The 25,788-nt window shown below is 56.6% G+C and overlaps 8 protein-coding genes across 8 annotated transcripts; 3 read left to right on the top strand and 5 right to left on the bottom strand.

Moving 5' to 3' along the window:
• Window positions 1–683: 683 nt before the first annotated feature.
• On the top strand, window positions 684–2,311 carry GLOTRDRAFT_115882 (acetyl-CoA acetyl transferase). Its single transcript, XM_007867249.1, has 5 exons — window positions 684–853; window positions 909–1,197; window positions 1,276–1,662; window positions 1,714–2,040; window positions 2,103–2,311. The coding sequence occupies exons 1-5, from the start codon at window positions 731–733 to the stop codon at window positions 2,225–2,227; spliced, it is 1,251 nt and encodes a 416-aa protein (XP_007865440.1). The 5' UTR covers window positions 684–730; the 3' UTR covers window positions 2,228–2,311.
• Window positions 2,312–3,817: 1,506 nt separating this feature from the next.
• GLOTRDRAFT_128704 (uncharacterized protein) lies at window positions 3,818–4,132 on the bottom strand (the record flags this gene model as incomplete). Its single annotated transcript, XM_007867248.1, has 2 exons — window positions 3,818–4,015; window positions 4,067–4,132. 2 exons carry the CDS (start codon window positions 4,130–4,132, stop codon window positions 3,818–3,820), a joined length of 264 nt encoding a protein of 87 aa, XP_007865439.1.
• Window positions 4,133–5,133: 1,001 nt separating this feature from the next.
• Window positions 5,134–6,469, top strand: GLOTRDRAFT_138409 (uncharacterized protein; the record flags this gene model as incomplete). The annotated part of the gene is made up of 4 exons (XM_007867247.1): window positions 5,134–5,500; window positions 5,535–5,664; window positions 5,729–5,800; window positions 5,869–6,469. The coding sequence occupies 4 exons, from the start codon at window positions 5,134–5,136 to the stop codon at window positions 6,467–6,469; spliced, it is 1,170 nt and encodes a 389-aa protein (XP_007865438.1).
• Window positions 6,470–6,599: 130 nt separating this feature from the next.
• On the bottom strand, window positions 6,600–6,933 carry GLOTRDRAFT_99776 (uncharacterized protein). Its single transcript, XM_007867246.1, has 2 exons — window positions 6,882–6,933; window positions 6,600–6,823 (listed from the first exon to the last, which is right to left on the bottom strand). The coding sequence occupies exons 1-2, from the start codon at window positions 6,898–6,900 to the stop codon at window positions 6,648–6,650; spliced, it is 195 nt and encodes a 64-aa protein (XP_007865437.1). The 5' UTR covers window positions 6,901–6,933; the 3' UTR covers window positions 6,600–6,647.
• Window positions 6,934–7,379: 446 nt separating this feature from the next.
• On the bottom strand, window positions 7,380–9,571 carry GLOTRDRAFT_75626 (prephenate dehydrogenase). The gene is made up of 6 exons (XM_007867245.1): window positions 9,230–9,571; window positions 9,096–9,151; window positions 8,920–9,036; window positions 8,714–8,862; window positions 8,503–8,654; window positions 7,380–8,454 (listed from the first exon to the last, which is right to left on the bottom strand). The coding sequence occupies exons 1-6, from the start codon at window positions 9,346–9,348 to the stop codon at window positions 7,650–7,652; spliced, it is 1,398 nt and encodes a 465-aa protein (XP_007865436.1). The 5' UTR covers window positions 9,349–9,571; the 3' UTR covers window positions 7,380–7,649.
• Window positions 9,572–13,657: 4,086 nt separating this feature from the next.
• Window positions 13,658–13,970, top strand: GLOTRDRAFT_39720 (dynein light chain protein, type 1; the record flags this gene model as incomplete). The annotated part of the gene is made up of 2 exons (XM_007866599.1): window positions 13,658–13,826; window positions 13,909–13,970. The coding sequence occupies 2 exons, from the start codon at window positions 13,658–13,660 to the stop codon at window positions 13,968–13,970; spliced, it is 231 nt and encodes a 76-aa protein (XP_007864790.1).
• Window positions 13,971–14,682: 712 nt separating this feature from the next.
• Window positions 14,683–17,592, bottom strand: GLOTRDRAFT_25080 (uncharacterized protein; the record flags this gene model as incomplete). The annotated part of the gene is made up of 3 exons (XM_007866563.1): window positions 14,683–14,974; window positions 15,059–15,432; window positions 15,490–17,592. Coding segments are annotated over 3 exons (2,769 nt in total), but the record flags the coding sequence as incomplete, so codon positions are not given.
• Window positions 17,593–17,851: 259 nt separating this feature from the next.
• GLOTRDRAFT_60198 (ARM repeat-containing protein) lies at window positions 17,852–22,282 on the bottom strand. Its single transcript, XM_007867244.1, has 15 exons — window positions 22,220–22,282; window positions 22,093–22,164; window positions 21,949–22,038; window positions 21,753–21,886; window positions 21,380–21,701; window positions 21,215–21,331; window positions 21,033–21,160; window positions 20,866–20,977; window positions 20,496–20,813; window positions 19,884–20,436; window positions 19,446–19,822; window positions 19,307–19,392; window positions 19,048–19,121; window positions 18,764–18,990; window positions 17,852–18,707 (listed from the first exon to the last, which is right to left on the bottom strand). Exons 1-15 carry the CDS (start codon window positions 22,223–22,225, stop codon window positions 18,069–18,071), a joined length of 3,255 nt encoding a protein of 1,084 aa, XP_007865435.1. The 5' UTR covers window positions 22,226–22,282; the 3' UTR covers window positions 17,852–18,068.
• Between the last annotated feature and the right edge of the window lie 3,506 nt (window positions 22,283–25,788).

The raw sequence follows: 25,788 nt of genomic DNA, 5'->3' as shown, positions 1-25,788 counted from the left end.
GATATCAAATTCCTTGCGATGTGCATAGCCGAACCACGACTCCTAACCGAAATTAAGAAGTCTACTTACCCAAACCACGACTATCTGCAAGCCTACCACTGCTAGTTCATAGGACCGGTGCGACTGATGGACTTCCATGCTTTGAGGCTCACTCGAAGCAGGAAGTACTGGAAGGAAATGTCTTATCATTGCATAGAAAGCAAGTAAGTACAAGCATTATAGACGTCATAACTACCGTTAAATAGTGGTGGCAGTAGCACCTCAGAGTTGCTAAGGAGCCGCTACTAGCCTCCTGCGTCTGACTGGGTAGCGAGTAGCGAGTAACGAGTAGCGAGTAGCGAGTTACGCGTGCGCGTTGTGGGCGCATGCACGTGTACCGGGTAACGCCTTCCGGATGGACCGCCGGTAACGCGTTCGACTGGGCACTTTGCCACCTCGATTTTTCCGTGAAAAAAAAGGTCATAATTACGCCGTCGACACACTGTAATGTTGCCTGCCGTGTATAATCCTTATGATTTTTACCCCCAACGACGTCCACAAGGTTCTCCAGCCCGCTGACTACCCCGCACCGGCTTTGGCCACGATTTCAGACGACATCCATGAACCGCCCATGTGATAACGCTGGCCCGCCGGCGCTATGACACAACCGGCCCTCGTCTTGATGCGCTTATAAGGTCCTCTGCGTCCGTCGTGCAAGACACTCTTTCTCCCCGTCTGCACACATCAAGACATGGCTGCTGCTATCGCGCAAAAGGTTTCTCAGCTGGCGGGGACGAGCGGGAAGGCGAAGGTGCTCGCGCAGAGCGACGACGACGTCGTGGTGGTCGCGGCGGTGCGGTCTGCCATCACCAAGGTACGTCCGGCCGCCTTCCTGCTCAGTGTACGCGTCTTACCTGGGTGTGGTGCAGGGCAAGAAGGGGGGCTTCAAGGACACGCGCCCTGAAGAGATCCTCTCCGCCGTGCTCCGCGCCGCGTACACCAAAGTCGGCCTCGACCCCAAGCTGGTCGGGGACATCTCAGTAGGGAATGTGCTTCCCCCTGGAGGAGGCGCGACCGCGGCGCGCATGGCCGCTCTGCACGCGGGTATCCCCAACACGACACCTATCAACACCGTCAACAGACAGTGCTCGTCGGGGCTGACCGCGATCAGCCAAATTGCGAACGAGATCAAGGTCGGGCAAATCGACATCGGCATCGGTGAGTCTCGTTCATTCCCGCTCTCCTTTTACGTGATTTCATAGAACTATTCTGATTCTCGCGGGTGTGGGACTGTAGGCGCGGGTGTGGAGTCGATGACTTTCGGCTACGGCGGCGCCGCGATGCCCGACGGCTGGTCCGAGGCCGTCCTCTCGAACAAAGAAGCCGAGGACTGCCTCATCCCCATGGGCATCACGTCCGAGAACGTCGCGAAGGAGTTCGGCATCTCGCGCGCCGTGCAGGACGCGTTCGCGGCCGCGTCGTTCCAGAAGGCCGCCGCCGCGCAGAAGGCGGGAAAGTTCAGGGCGGAGATCGTGCCCGTCAAGGTCAAGTGGACGGACCCGAAGACGGAGCAGGAGAGGGAGATCGTCGTCGACGCGGACGACGGCATCCGGGACGGCGTCACGGCGGAGAGCCTGGCGAAGCTCAAGCCGTCATTTTCCAAGGACGGCACTACGCATGCAGGTGGGTGTGTATATGAAGACCCCGGAGTCCTGGCTCATATCAACTCTACAGGGAACGCATCGCAGGTCTCCGACGGCGCTGCTGCAGTCCTCCTCGCCCGCCGCTCGGCAGCGAAGCGTCTCGGCCTCCCCATTATCGGGAAATACGTCACCTCAGCCGTCGTCGGCGTGCCCCCGCGGATCATGGGCGTCGGCCCAGCCTTCGCCATCCCCAAATTGCTCGAGCAGACCGGCCTGAGCAAGGATGACATCGACTTCTACGAGATCAACGAGGCCTTCGCGAGCCAGGCCGTGTTCTCGATCCAGCACATCGGGATTCCCTTTGAGAAGGTGAACCCGAACGGCGGCGCGATCGCGATGGGCCACCCCCTGGGCTGCAGTAAGTGCTTCCCTGCTCTCTACTGCCAACACATGGCTGAACTGCGTGTGTTTCTTTCTCAGCTGGCTCAAGACAGGTCGCGACCGGTTATAACATCGCCAAGCAGACCGGTGCGAAGCTGTTCGTCACGAGTATGTGTATTGGCTCAGGGATGGGTATGGCTGCTCTCTTCGTGAACGAGCAATGAGGATCCGGAGCTGCGGGAGGTGGTTAGGTCTTCACCGTGTACATATTGTATATCTCAATCTATAATCTCAGTTCTCGAAGCTGCATAGCATACGATGCGGGCTCTGATCATGATACACGCACAGTAGATACGTTTCAGAGCAGTATGATTCCATCCATTTCAACGGAGCAGAGTCTAATATTGAGCAAATTCGTCGTAAATGTACCTAATCTACGGGCCGCCTCCGACATACATTGTATCGGGGTGGTCTTGAGGGACGAGGACTCGATCTCCCATGCGTACAGTTCAAGATCCCTCCGTAAGAACGCGAGCGAGATCCCAAATATCAACTTGCAAGGTGTAACTTTCGATGAAGAGTCGTCCGCTGGCTCGCGTCTCTTATACCAGCAAGGTACCCACGCACGGACCCCGTGAGAATCGCAGAGTATATAAACGCAGCGGACGCGAACGGTGTCGTTTCCTTACAGTCACCTCGACCCTTTGAGCCTGGCGTCTCAGTTGCGCCGCGTCCTTCGTGGCGCGGATGGATGTTGGGTCAAGCATTTTGGTCGAGCAGAGGAGGTCGCGGACGCGGGGAGCTGGGCATGCCGTTCGCCTCTTTCTGTTCCATTGTCGGGCGGTTAATCAGCTCCCTGCACATTTCCTTAGGATACATGATCTTCGTGTCCCCTGTAGGTTCCGTAGCCACGCTGTGGCCTAAACCATTGCGTTCTTGCTGTCTTACACTGGCTGCATACTGCCCTATGTAGTCCTCTACGAGAATGCATATGCCCGAATTCGCCATTCTGAAGCAATAAGGTCCCGTCACGGAAAAATGACAGTGTAGCTCCGTGATTGCATCACGATTCACAGGTATGTTACGGCGCCTTTCCGTCCGCGCGGTTATTCGGAGCGTCGCAGGTGAGAAGGGAAGCAAACCCATGGGCTAGTGGAACCCCCGCGCTTCCAGGGCGACTGACGAAATCGCTCCCATTGCGCGGGGGCTCCCGTAACGCAGCGACATTGTGCTTGACAATGCCATACCAGGCGGGCGTCCCAGCGCAGTCTCTATTCCGACGTCGCTCGGGGTGGCCGCAGATATCTCCATGGAAGGCGCTGCGACGCGCGGACATATACGCGGGGTGACAGAATCCATTTCGAACGCAGTGCTGCGCTATATCCGTCTAGGGAGGGACGAGGGCTGACTGGACGACAGTCGATTGGCCCGAGACGCACATGCGGGGTATGCCTATCGGATAGGGAGGCCCTGGCATGACGGACGTAACCACTGACATAAGTGGCAGCGCGGTGGACATACCCAGGAGAGAACCGGGAGCGCAGGCAGCGTATAGGAACGCAGGTTCAGCCGATTTGGCCTATCGCGCGCGGGTGGGGGTAGAGGCCTTGGAAAGCGAAACGTAACTGCCGGTGGGTTACGGATCGCTCGTCCCGCTGGGGTGCACGAGGATGTGAACGCGCGCGCGACCCTGTGATCGCACATTCAGTGCATGAGAGCTGAGGTTGTGGACGCACCGGGGGGAATACAGAGTGAGGCGGCAGGCCGGGCGATTGCGCGAATATGAGAAAGTGTTGCGGAGCGATAGAGGATCGTTACGGCGTCGCGCGGGTGATAGAGTTACTATCTGATAACCCGGGGACACGGACGGGTGCAATTATGTGGCGGCTTGCCAGTAAGCCTGCAGCCCTGGCAGAGTACGGCAAGGGCTGCGAGCACTTGATTCCGCACGCGCCACAGCCCGCGAGCACGAGTATCAGATTATCCGCGGCGTTGACGCTGCGCGCGCCGGGCTGGCGTCCCAAGTAAGCAGGGGCCACAGAAACCAGGGGCAGCTGACGCACGAGCTCATGCCAAAGCAGCGTTGACGGGGGCGGATGGAAACCATGCGCTTCGCCGGTGATAGCCATGTTTTGACCGAAGAAGCTAAGACTGCGCGGGCGTATTTGAACCTTGGGTGGTGAGGTTATCTAGGAATCAGCGTTCGGGCAACGGGATTAGAGTCCGGAGAGAACAGGCTAGCAACTCGGCGTGCAGCGACGAGTGGGCACATGTGCGTGGCAGCACCACAGCGCTGTGCACTGGACAGAAAGCAGTGAGTACTTGTGTCAAGTTGGGGTAAGCTCGGCAGAGGGGTGCTCACAGGCGGGTAATTTGTGGCGGTGGGTACACACAGGAGTGGCATCGGACGGGAAGAACCGAGTGGGCAGTATGCCGAACAAGAGCGGTTCACGTAAGGGCCATGCGGGGGAAGCTGAAGGTCCGGGTGTGTGAGGCTGAAGCATGTTTGCGCGACGACGGGACGAGTGAATCATGGAACAGGATCACAAAGGGATCATGCAATAGCTCGAAAGGCTGACAGCGACCTCGTCGATTGCCGGCGCACCCTTTATATCCGATTAGAACGATTTCGCAAAGATTCGGCCAGTTGCGGTAGGACGGAGCTTGGACCCGGAACATCGTCCACTTGCGGGCGCGATGCTCCCATCCCAGCGTTCGGGGAGGAGCGCATCCAGGGCTCCGCGGATTCATGTTTGTGCCGTGCGCTGACAAGCAGCAGCACCGTGGCGACGAGCACATGCGTTGCGCCAGCCGTGCCACAGATGAACCCGAAATTGAAGACGGAGGCAATTCAAGATATAAGCTCGTTGTAAGCTCGCTCCGTGAAATCTACCCGAGACGCTGATCGATGCGCCTTCTTCGTATCAATCTCCTCTATCTCCGTCTCCAGCACAGCCCACCCATGTTACCGCCCTAACCGCTGCCACGGGATCCGCTCTGTCGCGGAGGGCACGGAACATTTTATTCATCTCGGCCGTCCTTCAAATACGCCCTGCCTTTCTTTTCCCCGCTCGAATCCGTCTTCTCTCTTTCAATGTTGTAGTCTACTTCTCCTCCTCATTTACCCCCCATGCATCACCGTAGCCCTTCTCGTAATTCGAATGCTGCTCCCCGCCGCGATTCTCTCCGGAGCCCTGCTTCTTCATCTAGGCAGGAGCAAGCTGATCCTCGCTACTCACCCTCCGATTCTCATCAGATGCAGCCATCACTCCCGTCCATCCATCACCTCCATCCTTACCTTGCTCCTGCCGTGCCGCAGCATGCTGTCCCGGGCCCCAGTTATGTTTCTAGCGAGCAGCCCTCTATGGCCACTGTCATGGACCCCGCAGCCCTCGAACAGCGTCGCGAGAGTCGCGACCTGGGCCCACCCGACTCTGACGTCGAGGAGCAAGGCCCGCCCAAGAAGAAACGCCGCAGGCAGGCCCTAAGCTGTACCGGTGCGCACGGCCATTTACTCTAGCCCCACTCCAGACGCTGACCGTTCCACTCTCGACGCTACTCTCGCACCCCTATGGACCTACAAATTCGGGAACACGGCATTGGTCTTTTCTTGGTCGCGTACGATCCCGTCCCCCGCAGAATGCAAGCGGCGCAAGATAAAGTGTGACAGGTCGGGACAGTCTCGCGAGCTGCTCTAGTCCTCAGTTCCTTAGCTCTGATTCCAGGGCTCAGCCTTGCGGCCCGTGCTCGCGCCGTGGGGAGGCCAACAAGTGCCAATGGAACATCGTTGAACCGACGTGCGTGTACACGTCTCGTATGTTCCCTTCCTCTTGCTAATAGTCCGCGAAATCATTGCAATATGCAGGGATAAATACGTGACGCGCGCGGAGTACGACGAGCTGAAATACCGATTTGATAACCTGGAGGCTTCCATCGCTCGGTTGTTGCCAGGCTTTGCTGCGACGTCGGGGCCTGTCGCGGCGCCTCCGTACATTTCGGCGCCAAACCCAAGCGGGGCTGCTATTCCTCAGGCGGGTAGTATGGCGTCCACAGCTCCCGCATCATCGGGCATGCCGTCCGCAGTTTACCCTGCACAGTATGCTCCGGATATACCTCCGGCATCAGATTACCACGTCCACGCTCAATATGACCCGAGGAATGCCCCAGCTCCGTCGTCTCAGCCGTCTCGACGCCTTCACCTCCCTCTCCCCTCTCTGCAGCCTCCTTCAGCATCGATTACGTCTCCAACAGCCCCGAAGCCGTCTCCGCTGTCCCTCGCCGCAATAACGACGCCCTACGATCCAGGGGCGGCGCCTGACAGCCGGCAGTCAAAAAACTACCAAGCGCAGGCGCTCACAGCGTTACTGGGCGAGCGCCTGCGCCTGTCGCCTCAGCCGCCCGAAGACCCAGTACATCATCGTTTGCAGCACCAGTACCGCCAGCTCCTCCAGGTCCGCAACGGGTGACAGCCGCGGCGCACCCACACACGTCAAGTCGGCATGTCCCCCCTCGTTCCTCTGCCCTGACAGGGTCGCCGAGTCTTTCTCGTTCCTCAGTTCCATCGCCAGAAGCGCCACATTCGTCGCAGAGCTCTCAATCGCGCAGTCCGCAACAGCCTCGTTATCCCCCAAGCCGTTGACCCGTTTATATGATTTTGACGCCACATACCCTTATACTATCCTCTCGAGCCTCATACCCTGTGGTGGCTGCACTAATCACGATTCCTGTACACCGTTCTCTTCCGCCCGCCAGCGCGCGCGCTTGCTTCCCAGCCATAATCCAAACCAGAAACTGTAGTTCTTCTCTGTAATGTAAATTGTGTAAGCCAAATTCGAATTCGCTGTCAATCATTCGCCGACTGACTTGCGACGTCGCCAGGCTCTCCCTCGCGTGGCATCATGCATACAATAAGACTCAAAGCCTAATTGACGACGTCTTCATCTCGATCCTCAATGCTGTATGAAGCAGGTGCTACCCAGCGTACGTATGCGACGTGGGGTCGCCTCTATCGCGGTGCCTTGCTGCCGCAAGCGACATGTCAGTGGGGCTGACGGGTGATAGGCAGTGGCGTCGCTCCCACAGGTTCGTGTATAGCAATTATCGAGAAGGCCGTCCACGATATTGCGTATGTAGACGCCTTCGACCCGAGCTTGTCCCGGCTTCCTCTCCTCTTGTTTGAATAGAAGTTCGTCGGATATCCTAGTTCCATGGCCGAAACCGCGTGTGCAAACTATCTTACCCATCTGTGCCATTTATTTCCCCGATGCTTACTAGCACAGCAGCGCAATTCTCTGACAACATTATGACACATTATGCCTGAATAATATTGGCGTATGCTAATAATCAAGGACATGGTCACAAGCGAGCATCGGATATGGCTCCCAGGAACCCCAAGCTCGTCATTTACTGTGCTCGTTATCTGCTCCCATCTCCGAACACCATCAAGGTTTTAGTTTTGCATCCGCTCAGGGAAGAGAAGCAGGCGACTCTGCCGTCGTGCTTCGCATGCCATGGCAGAAACGTGGAGGCACGCGAAATGCTGTGTTTATTGCTGCTGCGCTACTACTACAGCGCCCTGCCACTCCCTCGGTATCAGCCCATGACCCGCGCCTGATCGTCGGGACGCCCACCCGGACAGGCACCGCTCTAAGGCGAAGGCGAGCTCTCCATGATCGCCTTGATCATCGCCGAGCCGACCGTCGTGGCGTCCTCGAACCGCGCTTGGAAGAACCCCGCCGTCTGCGCGAACCGCTCGCGGTACAGCTCAAAGTTGCCAAAGGACACGCACTGCGACCACCCGCGCGCGGCGACGACGAACTCGAGGTCGTCCGAGCGGTGCGACGCGTCGTACAGCGCCGCCGTCAGCGCCGTGTCCAGCCGCGCGCGCGAGCGGAAGAGGTACTCCGCGACGCCGATCCACATTCGGAAGATCGGCGTCGCGGCGAGCTCGAGGTGCCGGAAGGGCTGGATGCCGAGGTGCGCCCAGCAGTCGACCATCGCGAGCAGCGAGAGGTGCGAGTTCGCCTTGGGCGCGCGCGCGCGTCTCGTCGACGGCGTCAGCGGCACCTCCTCGCCCGACGGGCTGCGCCCGAGGCTGAACTGGTCGAGGATGTCCTCGGAGAGCAGGATCGGCGTGCGCGTGTGCGTGTTCGCCTGCTTGCTCTCGTCGCCGTAGTCCGCGCCGAAGACGGTGTCGCGCGCCTGGTACACGCGCGCGCGCAGCGCGTGCTCGTCCGCCGCGAGCATCAGCTTGAAGAGCTCCGTCGCGCTCGACGCGTACTGGTCGATCTGCACGCGCGCGGAGGGGTTAAGGATCGCGAGGCCCGCGTAGACGTGCCACTTGTTCGAGTAGATCCGCAGCATGATGTTCACCTTCACGTTCTCGATCCCGCCCACGTACGGGCCGCCCTCCCAGGGATAGGACTTTGCGCTTGCCCAGGCGGTGCCCATGCTGCGGGGAGTAAGTGGGGAAGGTTGATGAATGAAGGGGGAACGGTACCTGAGGAATGCGGCGTGGGTCACGGCTTGTGTATTTGCTGTGACGAGATCATGTTCCTCGTAGGACATGTAGACATAGCGAGACCTGAGTGGTCGGAAGATATTTTCGACCAATGTAAGGGCCCAATCTGGCGCCCGGTGTTTGATGAGCACCTGAAATTAATTGACGCATGAATCAATGACAGAACAATGGGCGGTTCTCTTTTGCTCACCAATGGCTGCCCATGAGGCGATACGGTTGGCCCGTGTAATGAATGACACGAAACGATATGAACATCCTCCGGCAGGTGCTTCTCGAAAGCTGCCTTTTCGGGCGCCTTCACGGACGTCTGGCCGGAAACAATCGCCCCGAGCTTCGTCGCTGAAGTGCGAGTACATATTAAGGCAAGGAAGTAGTGACGGAAGGGGATGCACTTACAGGGCCCGTACTCTGCAACCACTCTATCAATGTACTCTGCTTCGACCGAGTACATGATGAAGTCTGATGCCCTCGATACCCGGTGCCCGTCGGGGAACACGGTAACACCCGGGATGTCTGCAGAAGCATCATCGGACATTCGCACTGGGAACCAGGACAAAACAGAAACTGCACACCTTCGTACGCCCGCTTCAGCTCCTCATACTTGGCAGGGATATCGCAAACGTATATTCTACGGGAAGTGTCAGCGGCGAGCACACAAGACGGAACAGAGAGAGCGCAGGCACATTAGGGATAGATAAAGACCGACTTTTTCCACCCGCCCTCGGCCAGATATTTGGTGTACATGCGTCCCATGGCGCCCATTCCAATTATGCCAATCGTGGGCTGGACATCAATAGGCGATTGAGGGGTGCAGGAGATCTCCATCGTGGCTGCCGACTGCGGGGTTTCGCTGGAAAGTGTATGTGTTGCTAATGGGATGATACAGCTTTGTTTCCGGGCATAACCAAGGCCCTAGCATACGCTTTTATGGAATATACAAGGAGGATGTGGCAAGTATAGGTGGGGATAGAACGGAGATAGTCTCAGTTGTGGTAGGACAGCGAGTGAGCTGAGAACGGCCGGATCTTGTGGCAAAGGCTGCAAACAGCGCTCAGGCCAACCGCAGCGGCTCGAAAGACGTCGACTGAGAGAGGATACCGAGCTCAGGCTGCTCAGTCCCTTGTGGCATGCTTTCAGAGTCAAAGTTGCGAATTTGACGATTCTGATGCAACGCTGGCCGGTGATGCACATTGGTTGCCGAGCGTTGTGATAAACGACGACCAACTCTAAATCTCTAAATACCTTATGTCTCCAGCTGTCACCCACATCCTCGTGCTCTCAGCATGTCTGCAGAACCTCTTTCCTCACGTACACCTGAAACCCCTCAGACTAACACGGCATCGCGTACGGTTGACCATCTGGGTCAGGTCAAATTTAAAAGTCACTGACTCACATTGCGACTGCTGTGTTCGATCCCCGGTGGGGTGGATGGGGATATTGGGCGGAGTTTGAATTGTCGCAATCCACTCAGCGGACGAGGGATACTGAGGGGGCTACAGTAAAAATGTACTACGTCTTGACAAGACTTCATCCGGACGCTCCTGAAGAAGTGTGACGCAAAATCTCTACACGATGAGCCTATGCTTGTCGTAAGAGATTTGTTGCTGAGAACATACGACGGGAGTTGCCGATATTTGAAGCTCCGCTCCACCAAACAAACGGTCAGCTGCAGTCTTGTGTATGGGTATGTCGCGCACTGGGCTTTTGTAGTATAATATTGGGGGCGTTCTATAAAGAGATACTGGAGTACCCGTGCTAGGGCTAGTGACCTCCAAGAGAAGAACACAGGCGGGGAGCTACATCAAGCAGCCACAGCCACTTGCGGGATATCATATATCAGTATCGGCAGGTGGACTGTGCAGCGCGAGGTGTAAACGGTTGTGAAGCATTAAAGGATACGTATATACGGTTAGTACTAATGTGCACTAAACGGCACCGATAAGTCTTTCCGCCCGTCGCTCCCCGAAATATGTGGGCTGGGGATTCGCATCCTCTCGGAGTAGTGGTCCCGAACCTTATTGATTATCGAACAGTCACTACTGTAAAATTCAGTGCCGCGCTACGTACATAATATTGATAGATGTATTCAACCCCCTTCAGAGACTGTTTCGGGATTGGCCGAAAGCTGTCAACGCGGAGGATCGAACCCAAGGCAGCCTCCAAGTTGTGAGGCGACTTTTGAATTTGACCTGGCCCAGATGGTCAACCGTAATCGCGCCACTATCGTGCGCCTGCCAGTGCCACATCCATGACGATCCTGCCGATAGTCTAAGCCCAATTGCTGCTTACTAGCCGATTCCAATCGCCATCAAACACGCTCCTCAACGCTCCTCGCCGACGCAGGACGGACGGACGGACCCGGGTCCGCAGCCGTGCTTAACCTTCCGCTCGCCTGGTCCCAACTTCCTCCTGCCCCACGGATCATCCACTCGTGCGCGCGATCTAATCGCAGTGCAATCAGGAACTCGCCAGCTCGCGGAAGCATTCTGCGACTGTCCTCCTTGGAGCTGTTCGGTATCGCGGGCCGCTAGTTACCTGACGCAAGTATGCCTACCGTATCTCCACGGATGATAATGCCTCTCTCCAAAGACGGCGGCACCTGTCTCTGGATATCGACGGGACTCGCCTGCTTGGCTGCGTTCAGACCTCTCCTGGAGACAGATCAGTGGCTCCCGTAAATTAGCCTGAGCGAATGAGCTCCTCGGAGGTGGAACTTATCTCCTGACAATATCGCCAATCAACTTGAGTGCCACACCTCACGTCTTGAGGGCACCGAAAGAGGTACATGTCCGCCACAACAGCGTAATATCGCCGTGAAGAAGCAAAGACCCAATCAGCGTGCATGACCGAGTCGAGTCCAACTCGAGCGCAAGTAAAACCCTATCGCTCCCTCACCGCGAGGCTTGAGTATCGACGACCGGGAGGTCGACATCTGGCTATACCGCCGGGCTATTGACACAATTCCCTCAACCAATTCGCGTCTCCCCGAGCAAGCAAGCAAATCTGCCGCAGTCTCGCCGCAGTCCATCTACCCAGGTCTGCAGCCCGAGATGAGAGGTAGATCGGCAGCAACGCTAGCAGCGGCCGGCACAGCGTGCTGATACACACAAGTAGACTCCGCGAGAAGCTCGGGATAACAGGCCATATCTCCACCAGGCGCACGACGTCGAAGCACCCAGGGGGGATCGTGAGTCGCTCGATGATTACTGTTACGGAGCCCGAGTATATCCCGCTCGCGCACGGGCATCGGGAACGACGCGAGGATATCGCCAGTTATGCATCGAGTTGCGTGTATTTAACACGAGCAGACATGAGCCAGCGGCAGAATAACTGAGAAGCAGCGGCCTAAACCCACGAGGACCGAGCGAGGAACCTGCGACGTCGACGTCGACGCGGATGCATACGGCAAATCCTATGTCTGAGCCACAGCAATAGTCGCCGAGGATACGCCTATGCTCCTCCGAGCCTGGCACTGGTGCGCGTGGAGAGGTACCACTCCACCTCTTCGTCCTTCCTGAGATTGAGGTACAGTAAAATGGACCGAGATTTTATATATAGACGTTGCTTAGCGAAGAACAGAAAGCACGGGAAGGAGGATTCGAACAGTCTTGAGGCCCAGACTGAGAATCAGGCCGCGGGTCCGGCCTATGGCGACGATCCACGTTCGAGGAACCCGGGACGCAGCGAAGAGGGGAGAAGGCGATGGGAAGTTGCTTGTTGGGGTCCAATACAGTGAGCTCGCGCTGGTCCACGTACAGTTACTGCACGCTTTACATCATATTTGGACGGTCAGAGCTGTGTCGACGGCCAGTGTTATCAGCCGGAGAGCTATCCAAAACACAGGTTCCGGTGGATCGCGCTTGCAGTCTGCGAACCAGACTGTCGCCTCCTGGGCGAACAGGCCGGGAATGCGTCCAGATTCCGGCCATTTGAACGCCGCTTCTCGAAGATACTCGGTCCGCTAGGTAAATTCCTGTATCCCCAGACTGAGCAGAGCATGGCAAGCCAGATGAAGCGTGCCACCGGTGAGCATTTCATTCCGATTCCCCCGCATGCTGACGGGAGGGTGGCTGGGAATGCGGTGCCAAAACGCCCAGGGGAGATTACGCTGTGGCCTCGTGTCGCGCCGCAGGATGTGAGTGCATATGGCGTCTTCATTTCACTTACGATATGGCATGACAAAGTCAATTTGGCGGCACAGGGAGAGAGGTACACTGATTCGGATTCAGGCGACTTCGGCGCTTGAGGTGAGCGTTGGAGCCGGAGGGCTGAGGGCAGAGGGCTGAAGATATCGTACCAGGGTTAGCCCATAGACGAGGATTGTGCTCAGACGAGGAGGGTATACACGATTAGACATCCTGGGGCCAGAACAGCAAGCACGATCGGACATGAGGACCTAGTAATGAAGCCACGGGACGCGTTTCGTAAAATCCGGCGCAGTTAGGCAGCCTGCAGTGAGGCGTAAGTGTGTTTGCGTGGGTCCAGAGTGCTGCAGTTAGACTGCTATTATGGGCGCCCGGCCCTGAGGCCGTCTTGTGGCAGCAATACGAGCGCGTTCATCTCGGGATAGATTGCACCCAAGGCCGCAGAACGTCAATAACGAGCTGCGGGAGAACTGAAGCGGAGAAACACAATCAGCAGAAGGCGATGCTTTCCGCTCTTATAGCTGCAGGAGCATATGGAGCACGACGAACGATTATAGCTCTCGAGCCACACCGCACGCATGGGCGGCAGAGGTGCATGTGGCGAGGCAGCAGCGAGGGACGGGAGAAGGGGCCGCGGGAGGGGGACATGTGCAGCAGGACCGGTCCCGCGGCCTCGCGACACGTGCCTGCGGGACCAGCGCGTGGACCGCGTCTGGGTTGACTTGACTGCAGTTTACGCCCGGCCTGCTATTCGCGTGCATCCCTCCTGCATTGTCCCCACCCGTGCTACTCACGCGAGGCATGTAATTCCTCGTGCAATATAACGGCCTTGACTGACCCGGTGTATTCCATCCCTTCTAGCTTTTCCTAGTCGTCCTACCACGCTTCAGAGACTCACCATGGCCGACGCGACCAACTCTACGACGTCCACCGACCCCAAGGGTCCCGAGGAAGGCTCGGGGCCGAAGGCGATCATCAAGAACGTCGACATGAGCGAGGAGATGCAGCAGGAGTCCGTCGACATCGCGTCCGCCGCGCTCGAGAAGTACAACATCGAGAAGGACATCGCCGCGCAGATCAAGAAGGAGTTCGACAGACGGCACGGGCCCACCTGGCACGTCGTCGTAGGCAAGAACTTTGGCAGCTACGTCACCCATGGTCAGTCCTTTCGCCAGGTTCTTCCTCGGGTTTCGAGGACCGATGTTGTGCAGGACATCTGACAATAATTTGCTGTTTGTAGAAACGAAACACTTTATCTACTTCTACGTCGGCTCGCTTGCGATCCTGATCTGGAAGTCATAGACTACTCGCACTCTTGTGAGTACTGCTCAGCCCTCCCCTATGATATACACCCGTTCGTCTTTCGCACTTTTGATTTTTCACTGTCCCATGTTGTACAATACTGACGGCTCTGACAGATCTCCCTTCTCTGGCTCTCCGGGATTAATAGGACTATCCAACACTCCATCTCTCGTACCGTATATACATCACAGAGACTCTCCGCCCTTGCTACAACACCACATGAATGTATCGTCATTTCTTCTCTCGCAATATCCATTTCTCTCTATCCCTGTCGATATGTAACCCTGCCGTCAACCCTTGGTCCGGCATATCAAGCAGCTGCCAAGTCCGACCAAATATCCCAACCTACCAGCTCCCGCACGTAGAGTCGGAGACTCTTAAATGGTATGATGGCGGGCCTATCACTACAAGTCTTGTCCGAGCATCATTGACCGAGTTAGTCTCCGACTGCTCGTGCATAAGCCCAGACTAACGGAACTGATCTCTGGCTGCAAACAAGTTCATCGTCAGACGTGCAGCGACTGCCAGAGAAATTACACTGATTGTTTCAATTATAGGGTCTACATTAAGGTAAGGTATGATATGTGGGTATAGACTGTGAGTATGTCCGATACAGATCGAGTGCGTGCAAAGAAAACTAGGGCTACAAATGTGGTATCATCAAGGAAAGTGTCATGAATAAAATACGCCCGTCTCGGCGCCCACCTCAACTGCGCCTCACAACCTCCACATCCACCCTCCCCACACACACCGCCCCAGCTCCATACACCCCCACCGCCACCTCGCCCAAATCATCCACCCCCGGCGTCCCCCAGAACTCCACCGCCTCCTTCCCCCTCCCCAGCCCATTCGCCTTGAGCGTGTACCGCAAAAACGGCGGCGCCATCGCCCCGCTCCCATCCCGCATCCTTGCTACCAGCCGCCCCTGCGCACTAGCGATGGGCACGACGAACCGGAACGACTCCCCGCACCGCAAAAGCACGCGCGGGACGACGTTCGCGCCGCTCGGGCCCCGCTCCGACGTCGCGAGCGAGAACACCGACGGCGCGGCCTCCGAACGCGGCGCGAGCGACTCCCGTACGCTCGACCGCGGCGTATTCACGGTACTGTTTGTTTCCTCGCCCAGAGCGCGCACGTACTGCACCCCGAGCTCCAGGTCGTCGCCGCTGTCCCCCGGCGAGATGAGCACGTCCGCCTTCTGGCTCGCCACGCGCTTCGGCGGGCTCGCCACCTTCGTCACCTTCGGGCTCATCGGCGGGAGAGTGGGCACCGGGACGCGCGCGGCGCTCGTGAACGGCACCAACCTGGGCCGCGCGCCGCCGACGACGGGCGTGCCTTCCGGCTGCGAGAGGTACGAGATCCCGCTGACGCTCCGCGCGCTCCGCACGCTCATCGCCTTCGTGGCGGTCTGCACAACCGCGTCCCCTTCATAGCTCGCCGAGCTCGCGACAGAGTCGACCGACTTTGCAGGGCGGTGGACCGGGCGGACAGTAGGCTTCCGGGACGCCTTCCGCTGTACATTCGCAGGCACAGCCAGGATCCCAGTATCTTCCCTCCCAGGAGGAACGAAATCCGCTCTCCGTCGCGGGATGGACCGGTTTCCAGCCGTCCCATTGCTCGAAGACGACACCGACCGGCCCAGCGACATCACCGAATTCCTCAGATGGCCCATAATGCCCACCCCAACCCCCCCATCGAACCGCGGCCCATGCACGCTCGGCAGCCCCTCCATCTGCTCGACCCCCGGCGGCGCAGACACCAGCGTCGGCTTCGATATCGTCGGTCGCGGCGCGCCCCGGCGGCACCGGTCGCTCACCTGGCGCACCGTCGCGCGCAGCCGGCCCATGAACTCGTCCTTCCGCATGACGCTGCTCCGCGGGCTCCACTTGTGCGACAGCACGCTCGACGCGCCGGGCGAACCAAGTCTGGTCAGGACGCGGCGGAGGCTCCCGTACCCGCCGCCGCGGATCGGCGCGGAGTCCACGCCCTCGTGCGCGGGCACGTCGGCGTGCGCGAAGTTGACGATGTCGAAGCGCTTCCCGTCGCTCCAGCCGTAGCCATCTTCGCCCTGCTCGACCTCGAGGCCGTACCACTGCTTGTCCTTCTCCGACAGTGCACGCTCGGCTTCCACGCCTAGCAGCGCGGTGTCCTCGACTTTCGTACATTGCCTGAGACCAGCGAGGAGAACACCCGTCAAGACGACGCCGCCGATAATACCGAACGTAATCTCCAAGGCGAGCAGAAGCTTCGCGTGCGCAGCGTTGGACAACCCGGGCGTCGGCGTTGCGTGCTCGTGCTTGTACTGATCCAGCGACCAGGAGACGTTCATGCTCGTGTGGGACGTCGAGTGGGTGATGTGCGAGTACGCGGTGAAGGTCACGCCCACTTGCGCATAGTCCGAGTCAGAGATATCCTGGGGGACGTTGCCAGCCAGCACACCCTTGTCCGCGTCGAACTCGAGGTACTGATCTGCCTCAGCGGGGTCGAACGACGCTGAGAGGTCCACATCGTTACTGCCGAGGATGCCTACAGTGGTCTCGTTGGAGAAGTACTGGACCAGGTCGAACGTGAACGGTGTTCCCAGCTGGATAAGCAAAGGATTAAGATCCGACGTGGAGAAGAACGACGGTACAACCGCCAGAGAGACGTTAGTGTAGATAGTCTGGTTGAAGATGGTCGTCAACTTGACAGGAAGTACCGGCCCAGCCTTCGATTCGCCATACTGGTCCGGGGGTTCGCCACTTAACGTCCTCGTTGTCTGGTCGTAATGCAGCCAATAAGAGTACTGAGAAACGTCAACAGCCAAGTCTTGTATATCCGCAGGCTGGATAGGATTCCCGTCCACGCTGACGCCCGTAAAGTCGGCTGGGGAGGAGAAGTCCACACTAAAAGGGGTCGAGGCGGTGATATTGATGGTGGGCAGGCTAGAGTGGGACAGAGACAGCTCATAAGTCGAGACGACAATGTCGAATGCTTGGGATCCAGCAGAGTACCCTTCCTGGTCAGACGCGTGGAGAGCCAGCGAGAACGACCGGGACGCATTCTTAGGAGACGACGGAGTAACACCATCGAATGTGATTTGCCTCGAGTTGAAGCGGACCCAGGAGGGCAGCGGGGAGCCATCCGACTGTAGGCCTGCGTAATAGAGATCCCCGCTGGAATTGAAGGTACCGTACTCGAAGCCGATGGAGAAGGACCACCCTTCCGGGATGCGCAGAGCCGGTCGAGAAGCGCTCAGAGCCGAGCCCTGGGCAGGCAGGAATACGGAGGACAGAGAAGGGTTAGCCTTGCGGAACTGGTCTTGGACGGGAATGTTCAGAACCGGAGGAGGGGAGGACGTTACGCATAGCGTGAACTTTGATGTAGCTATATCGCCCGAGCCGTCTTCGGTTGCTGTGATAGATATCGCTCGCGCGCCTTCGTCTTCGGCTGCTGGAGTGCCATGAAGTGTCCCCGTTCCAGGATCCAGCGAGAGCCAGTCGGGCAAGGAAGAGGCAGCCAAGGTAAACGTAGAGTTTTTGGAGGACGAGAATGTGTCCTTGGAGAACGACCAGGAATAGGGCGAGCCAACACGGGCGATGAGGGGAAGCTGCTCTGCCAAAGGAATGGAGACGGAAACAGCAGCATTGGCGGCGAGGGCAGAGGCAAAGACGAGGTAAAGAACGACTAGTAACATGATAGTAATGGCAAACGAGGGGCTGGCAACGTCGACGCTTGCCGGGGCAGTCGTCCAGCGACCTCGAAACTGGTGTCAGTGGGCGAACTCAGGTTGACGACGTTCGATGAAGACAAGTTGAAGAGACAGACGCAGCGCTGCACCCTCGAACATCCTCTCGTCTCACGTGACCGTGACAGTCCCGTCACCAACGCGTCAAGGCCAACTGGCGGTACATTCTATTTCATTTCGTTACTCGTAACCGCAACGCGTGCGTAGACAAAGCAGTACTCGACAACAAACCATGATATCGTAACCTGACTCCGGTATGCAATGAGGAATGAATGAAACGGTCAACACAAGAGGGAGAGACATTATGCAGCAGCAACAAACAGCACAAACCAAGAAGAAAAAAAAAACAATCTTGACACTGTACACGCACTCTACCCAACCACAAACGGCGTCAGGCCAGCCGCCTGCACTTTTGCGGGGTCCTCCTTGCTGAGCGCCCCGACGAGCTGGATCAGCTCCGCCCGCGTGTCCTCCTGCACCTGCTCCGTCCGGCTCGGGTCCAGCACGTACGCAAACACCGCCAGCAGCTTGTCCATGTACGGATGCAGCACCTGCGGATTCGTCTTGAACAGGTGCAGGATCGCGCGGAACACCGGCCGGTTCTCCAGCGTGTCGTTCTTCAGCGGCAGCGCCTCGATGAAGATCGGCAGCACCTGGTCCAGCGGCAGCGCCCCCGTGTTCTTCACGATCATCCGCGCGACCGCGCCCGCCGCGTTGTCCCGCGCATTGAACCGCGGTCCGGGCGCGTCGGGGGCGACGACGAACAGCGGGTGCAGCTGCGCGAGGATCTGCAGGTACTGCGGCGACAGGTCCACGTCCGAGTGCTCGACGAGCAGCCCGGCCGCGAACGCGGCGTTGCTCTGGACCTCCGCCTCGTCGTCGCTTAGTGCCTTGTAGAACAACTCCATGAGCGGCTCCGTCCACTCCCGCACGGCGCCCTTCATTCCCCCAATGATCTCCGCCAAGCACCCGATAGCTGACGACCGATCACTGAGCGACCTGTTCTTCTTCTACATCACGCCGCCAACGTCAGGATACTTCAAAAAGCTTGAGCGGTAACACTCACATAGTACTTCGAAATCAACGGGAAGAACCGCGTGAACGCCGGGGCAAAGTCGGCGCCCAAAACATTCGCAAGCGACGACACCAGGTCGCCAGCCGCCGAGATCAAAACCGAGTCGTACTCCGCCTGGTCCTCCGGCGCCTCCTCGTCCTCGTCCTGGTCGGGGTCCTGCTGGCACAGCGCCTTCTGCTCCAGCACCTGGATCGCCATGTTGCTGATGTCCTCCAAGTCTGCGGGAGAATAGACGTTCGTGAGGTCACCGGAATGCATGAGCAACAAGGACGTACGATCTGCTAGGAACGCGGGGCCGACTTCGTTAATCGTCTCCGCAAGACCGACGCACAGTGCAGACACGACGCTCCTGAAAACACATTATCAGTACCAAATCCTGGAGCAAAACAGTATGATGGTAAGAATTGATCAGGAAAATACAACGAATTCATCTCATACGCCCGTTAGGCGTCGATGTGAGCTGAGTTTACGTGATTGTCTCATCATGAGAGAGCGGGACCCCGCCCGAACCAGCAAAATCAACAAACCACTCACTTGTTATCCTCCGACTCGTACATGTCCAACAGCGGCGGCAGCACATGCCCAATCAGCTGCTTCACATTCGCGTCCAAATACGGCGCCTTTCCGAACACCATCAGCGCCCCACCACCCAACGCTCAAGCTGCAAACTCACGTTCACCGACGCCATCCCGGGCGTCCACGGCCCACTCCCACTCAGCTCATGGAACACCCTCACAATCTCCAACAAACTCTCCGTCGCGCTCTTCCTAATCCCCTCATAATAATGCGTCAGCAGGCCCACCAACTCCAACGTCGTCTGCTCGACATAAGGCAGGAAATGATTCCGCGTCGACGCGAAGAGCGCGCCGATCGTGTCAGCCGCGATCTCCTTCTCGACCGCGATCGCGCTGTTCACGTCGAGCATCTTGTCCACGTCCGCGTCGAGGTCCTCGATGTCGATCGTCGTGCCCTCCGCGCCGTCCTGGATCACGATCGCGTTCGCGGGCGACGTGCCAGTGCCGAACGCCGCCGCGGCCTCCGCCGTCGTCACTGCACACAACCAAACAATCAGCACATAACACACCACGACCCAGACCACTACTCGACTCACGCGACAACGGCTCGGACCCCTGCTCCGCCTGCTGACAGCTCGCCACAAGCGCGGGGACCACGCTCGGGAGGTACGGCGCAAACTCCTCCCCAAACACCCGCGCCATCACCCCAAAGAACAAGAAACTACACTCCCGCAACCTCGCGCTGCCCATCTCGAGCCCCTGGAAAGCCTGCTTCATCATATCCGGGAAGTACGGGCGGAATGTCTCCTTCCCCACCGCCTCCGCGAACGTCCCGATCGCGTCCATCGTGATCCCGCGCAGCTCCGTCTCCTCGCCCTCGCCCGTGAGCAGGAGGAAGTGCTTTATCCTGTCCATCGTCGGTACAAAATACGGCAGGAACTTCTCCTTCGACGCGTGCGCCGCGGAGCCAATCGCGCCAGTCACTACTGCCTTGACGGGCAGCGGCGCCGAGTCGAGGAGCACCGCGAGGCGCTCCATGATCAGGCCCAGGTACTGGTCGATCGAGTCGTGCATGATCTCGAGCAGCGCATCCAGCGCCGTGCACGCCGAGCGCTGCGTCGCCGGGTCGTTCACCAGCTGCATAATCGTCTGCACTCCCTTCATCAGCCACCCCCCATCACTCCACCAATAAAATAAAATAAACCCACCGGCACGAGCACCGCATGCTTCGCCGCACACTCCTCCTCCAGCCACTCACACAAGCAGCTCACAGCCACACAGCTCGCCTTGCGCACGCTCGCGTCGGGGTCCTTCAGCCCCGCCTCGACGAACGGCCAGATGTGGTCCATCAGCGGCGTCATGAACTCCGAGCAGCCCTCGACGGCGACGCCCAGCGCGAGCATCGCCCCGCGCCGGCTGTTCGCGTCCGGCGAGGAGAAGTACTGCTGGATGAGCTGGCGCAGCGCGGGGAAGACCTGGCTTGGGGGCAGTTGCGTCGCGAGCGTGTCGATCGCGCGCAGGGCGGACTAGCGAGGTCAAGGTTAGAGGGAGATAGCGAGTAGGGGCGGGGAGACGTACCCGGGACGGCGCCTCGTCGTCCACATCCTCCGGCTCAGGCTCGCACGCGATCGGCATGAGGCCCTGCAGGATAACCGGCGCGAGGTCGTTGCTCTGGATCTTTGATTTTTTGCTGAATCATGCAAATTGAGCATGTTCATTTAAGTCCACTACGACTCGACACTCACTACTCAACGGTCCAGTTCAGCGCGTTCAGCGCGAGGATGCGCAGGTCTGGGTCGTAGTTGGTGTTGCCGCCGCACTGGAGGAGGAATTGCGCGAGTTGGGGAATGTGGTTCGCGAGGATGGGGATTTCCTGGGATCAAAGTCAGGACTGTGGTATGGGGATGTCAAGGCGTGATTTACCCACCAAAATGAGTAGCGTCTCGAGAACGTCAAAGAGCTGCCTTGCTCCCGCTTCGTTCCCCCTCTCTACGCATTGACCAATGATGTTGATCATAGCAGGGAGGAGCGCCCGGAAGGCTTGCTGCAAAGAGTCAGACAAACGAGCAGCAAGTAGACACTCGGCACTCACGATGTCCTTCTTGTCATCCGAGTCAATATACTGCGCAATGACGCCCAAACACCGCACTGTCGTAATCCTGACCTCCTCGCTCTCGGGGTCGTTCAGCAGGCTTTCAAAGAGCTTGAAGAGGGACTGCAGCTCGTTGGAGAAGGCCTCGATGATGTTCTCGAGGACAGTGTAGAGGACGTAGATCCCGACTTCACGATGAGCGACCTGAACTGAGGTAGCGGTCTGGTGGAGGAAGGGGAGGAGCTGCGGCCATGTGCCGAGGGGGACTTCGATGGTGGCAATGGCAGCAACGACGCGGGCGGTGGAGTGACGGACGATTTTGCTGAAGTCAACGCTGTGAGAAGGAAGCTGACATCGCGTATGGAATACTCACCTAGACTCTGAGAGCGTCAAGTCGGGCAGCTGCTGCTTGATTTGATCCCGCTGATCTTGCGGGACCTCGATCCACAGAGAGCCGCTGTTATTTAGCACGCGCTTGCGCATCTCGACGCCAGCCAGCTGACGGACCTGCACGGCCGCCAAAATGCGTCAGAATAACTCATATAACCGCACCGATCACGCAGACGTACCGCTTCCTGCGGCGAACTGGCAATAATGCTGGCTAGGGCCGGTATACATGCTGGATTTTTGTAATACTGCTGGTTGAGCTGGGCAGTGGCCTACATATCATAATTTGAGCAGAAATCGACGCAGGATAAACAGGTCGATCTTACCGCCTTGAGCTGGACGGTATCATTCGCGGTCGATTGCACCAAAAGATCGTGCAGGTTCTGCACAAATGAGGGCTGGGACATTCTGGTCAGCTACAGCATTTTTAGCAGGTACTTGCTGGATACATACATCCATGGCGAACGACCGGTCGAAGGGGATGGACGATAAGGTGAAGCTCACGCGCAAAGCCCTAAGCCAAAAATTGGTCGGACTTCCAAAATTTTGGACCGGATCCTGCCACGCGCGTCCCACGCGACGCGATCGACTTGCATGCATCGCTGCATTGAGCAGGACTAGAGTTGGGACCTGTTGTAACGGGCACGGTGGTTGCGAGGACCGCGCCCGAACACCGCGCGGCGAATGAGGCGCAAACCGACAGGAATGAACACGATTACTGGCGTTGGCAAGACAAAGCCTACAAACTACAGCGATGCAACTATCTAGACTACGTTATGTAAGCATGGAATGGACTTGATCATTACACCTGTGGCCTTGCCACTGGACTCTACTGTCATGTTCTTCTTGTTTGTAATCCAAGAAAATAGAGCTACATGTTTTCACAAAATTTTATGACTCCTATTTACCATACACAATGTGATGTTGGTCCTGACTCTCAGTGCCAGCACTTAAGTGCCAGCACTTACGTGCCGCCTCCCTCAGCCAGGACCTGTGTTGCTGTGCTCTAGATACAAATCCCACTGTGTGCAAACCTCCACCCATGGTCATAACCTCAGATAGGAATAGACAAATTACTGATATTTTAGTTTTACCCTTTGCAAGGACTGAATGATTTCAATTCCCATTCTCCAGCCAAAATCTGAGCCACCCTGCTTAACTATCTGCACCCATTTAAGTTTCCCAGTGTCTCATGCAGCCCCTCCCTTCAACATCCATTGGGCCAGGATATGTACACCACTTCCACTGGGAATGTCTGAGGAGGGTGCCGGTTACTTTCCCCATTCCCATTGATAGGCACAGACACACAACAACCACCAGAGACCAGGGGGAAATGACCTAACACACCCAGTGGTATGAGTGGAGGCAGTCTGAGATGGCTGAAGGGTATAAAGTAGTTCTAGGGGGAAAGGAGGAGTAAGATGACATAGGATAGCCTGTAGGAAGACCTAGAAAAATAAAACAAAGCCTTGAGGCCTGAAACAAACACGAATCGAGCTCCGGAGTATTTATCTCCGAAGAATTGAAAATAAACAAAGGTCGCAAGCACCGACACCTAGCATAGGATCGTGCTTGCGGAATAGAAATTGCTAGAGAGACTTGGTTAATTTTATTTTGCTATGTAATACTCACAGGAGCTAATATGTTGATGGCAGAGATAATTCAATTGACAAGTCAGGCCTATTGGCAAAGCTAGGATCGGTCGTAAATCGCTAAGTTTGATGCTTTTGAACTTCGAGGGTCACTGAGATGGTAACTCTAATACGCTGAGACGGTGAAGATCAAACTTTTTCTTACTTTACTTTACATCGTACATTTTATACTACAGCAATGACCCTGCGACCACCCGGAGATAAATAACAAATACTCACTGCAACTCCATTGACTGCTCAGCACCCGTCCACCGCTATACCATGCACCATATGACTCCCTCATCCCTCCATGTGCTTGTCCTAGCTCCTAGAGGTTGTCCTGATGCGTCAGTACCTGTCCTGAGCCTTCCCATCATGCTGCACGACATGCCAGTCACGTGCAAATTAATTCCAGCTGCTTGCTGACTGATGCTGGCCTCATGGTCGCAGATTTACGTCCCCAAGCTTGGTAATTTGATGGAGACAAAGGGGAGGAAGTGCTGGAAGTTGGGTGCGAGGATGACCCACAACTAGACAGGTGCTCACAGCCACTGGAGTTGATTCATCTCAAAGTCACTTCCTGAGTCACTCTGGAGCGCCTGACCTCGGAGCTAAATCATCATAGGGATTCGCACTGGCCTCGAAGACGCTGGAAAGTCCGGAGTTAAATTGATAAATCTTCTGGAAAAATCCTAGGGTAGGGGCATGTGAGTGCGATGTCGAATGGACTCCAGATGAGGTGGGTAGGGACATTGAATTCATGATTTCCGGGGTCAGACGATCCTTGAGGCTTATCATCATATATTACTTGACCCAGGCAATGTATGGAGAGGGGACTTCTGGCAGTGATCAATAGTGCCTAGTGGCTATCATTGCTGTAAAAATAATTTTTTCATTGCTGGCTCCAAAACAGTTTCTTGGGTTTTCCCATGCATATACTATATTCTACTTCCTGAAGTTTTGGCATCATACTCACCCCATATATATCTACAGGTTTACATAAGATACCGAGAGATTCCAAGCAGTGCATCGTCAGATACCGCTTTTGGGTTGTACCCCTCCTGTGGACCCCCCAGGGAAGTAGAATGTGGTTCCAGTGGTTGTAGATTGCTTTCCCTAGAGTATATAATCATACCCCATCATGTGGACCACTTTCAAAGCCACACAGCCCATTATTTTCTTACATAGTATTACTCCACCTCCAAAACACACTGTTCACCCCACCTTGCACCAGCTGGTATATATCCCAGTCCGGAAACAAGTCATACTACATCCTAGAGTGAACCCCACTAGTGTGACAGGCTATCCTAACCACCCCAGGTGCATTCTCCTTTCACTGGACACTGAAAGGTGCCCCAGGCCATTTTTGGACAACTTTCGGACGGTTTTCGGACAATCTAATCTACGGCGACATCAGGAAAATGCAAAACCACCTTTCGGCGTCTTAGAGCAATCTTTTGGCATTTAGGCGCCCGACTTGGCTTACTTTTCCTGATTCAAGCCTCAAAGAAGGCCACAAGCGCCGAAAAAGTGGGCATTACAGCCATTTGCAGATCGATGGGCCCACTTTTTGAGAATCATTTACAGTCGGACCACGTCGGACAAGCAATTTCAAGTCCCCGAGAGACAGAAATCAGACCATCTGGACTTCTCTACCTTCTTCCGATGTCCCTGGCACCCACTCCGACCCACTCCGACTATACGTGGTTTTCTGAATTGATGGTCTATCGATCTGCAAGCGGCTGTAAGACGTCGTTAAGCCAAATCAAGCCAAGTCCCTGGCCAAAGTCGGGTAACGTTTTGCTGATGGACCGCCCTTCAGCCGATTAGAGGCCAGGACCCCGTGACCGCCGCTCAAGAGCGGTCGGTGTGGTTGATTTCACGGCCTGCGCCCCTTGGCAAGCGCCTTGAAGCAGCTCGTTCATATCCCAAGTCATCAGCAAATCTTCCCATAACTGGTATCTGGATACCATTAGCATATAATCAATTAAAATAAGTACCGGTATTACAATATGTACCAGACTTGTGGACGGCTGGGCCAGCCATTATATTCGGATGGCACATGTTGCAAGACTCCCACAAGAAGTACAATATGTACCAGACTTATACATATTACAAGCTCAGGCCAGCTTGCTTTGTCCCATAATCAGACTATCAGCTGTCTTTTGCTTGATATTCCAGATCCCTGGAACAAAAAGGGGGGCATTGGCTGATGAACACAATAAACAGTGTATAATTGCTCAGACTAGCTACTAGACAGGATTTGCTATGGCTAGACATTCAACACAGTACTATCTGCTGACCCATACCCTCCACACAACCTACTCAATGGAAAGCAAGCCATGTCACTACAATAAACCAGATAGGGGAGATGAGAGACATACCTGGTGC

The sequence above is a fragment of the Gloeophyllum trabeum genome (assembly GCF_000344685.1).
Source record: "Gloeophyllum trabeum ATCC 11539 unplaced genomic scaffold GLOTRscaffold_00005, whole genome shotgun sequence".
Lineage (NCBI taxonomy): Eukaryota > Fungi > Basidiomycota > Agaricomycetes > Gloeophyllales > Gloeophyllaceae > Gloeophyllum > Gloeophyllum trabeum.
Note: the sequence above shows the minus strand (reverse complement) of the source record. Positions and strands in the feature narration are given on the sequence as shown.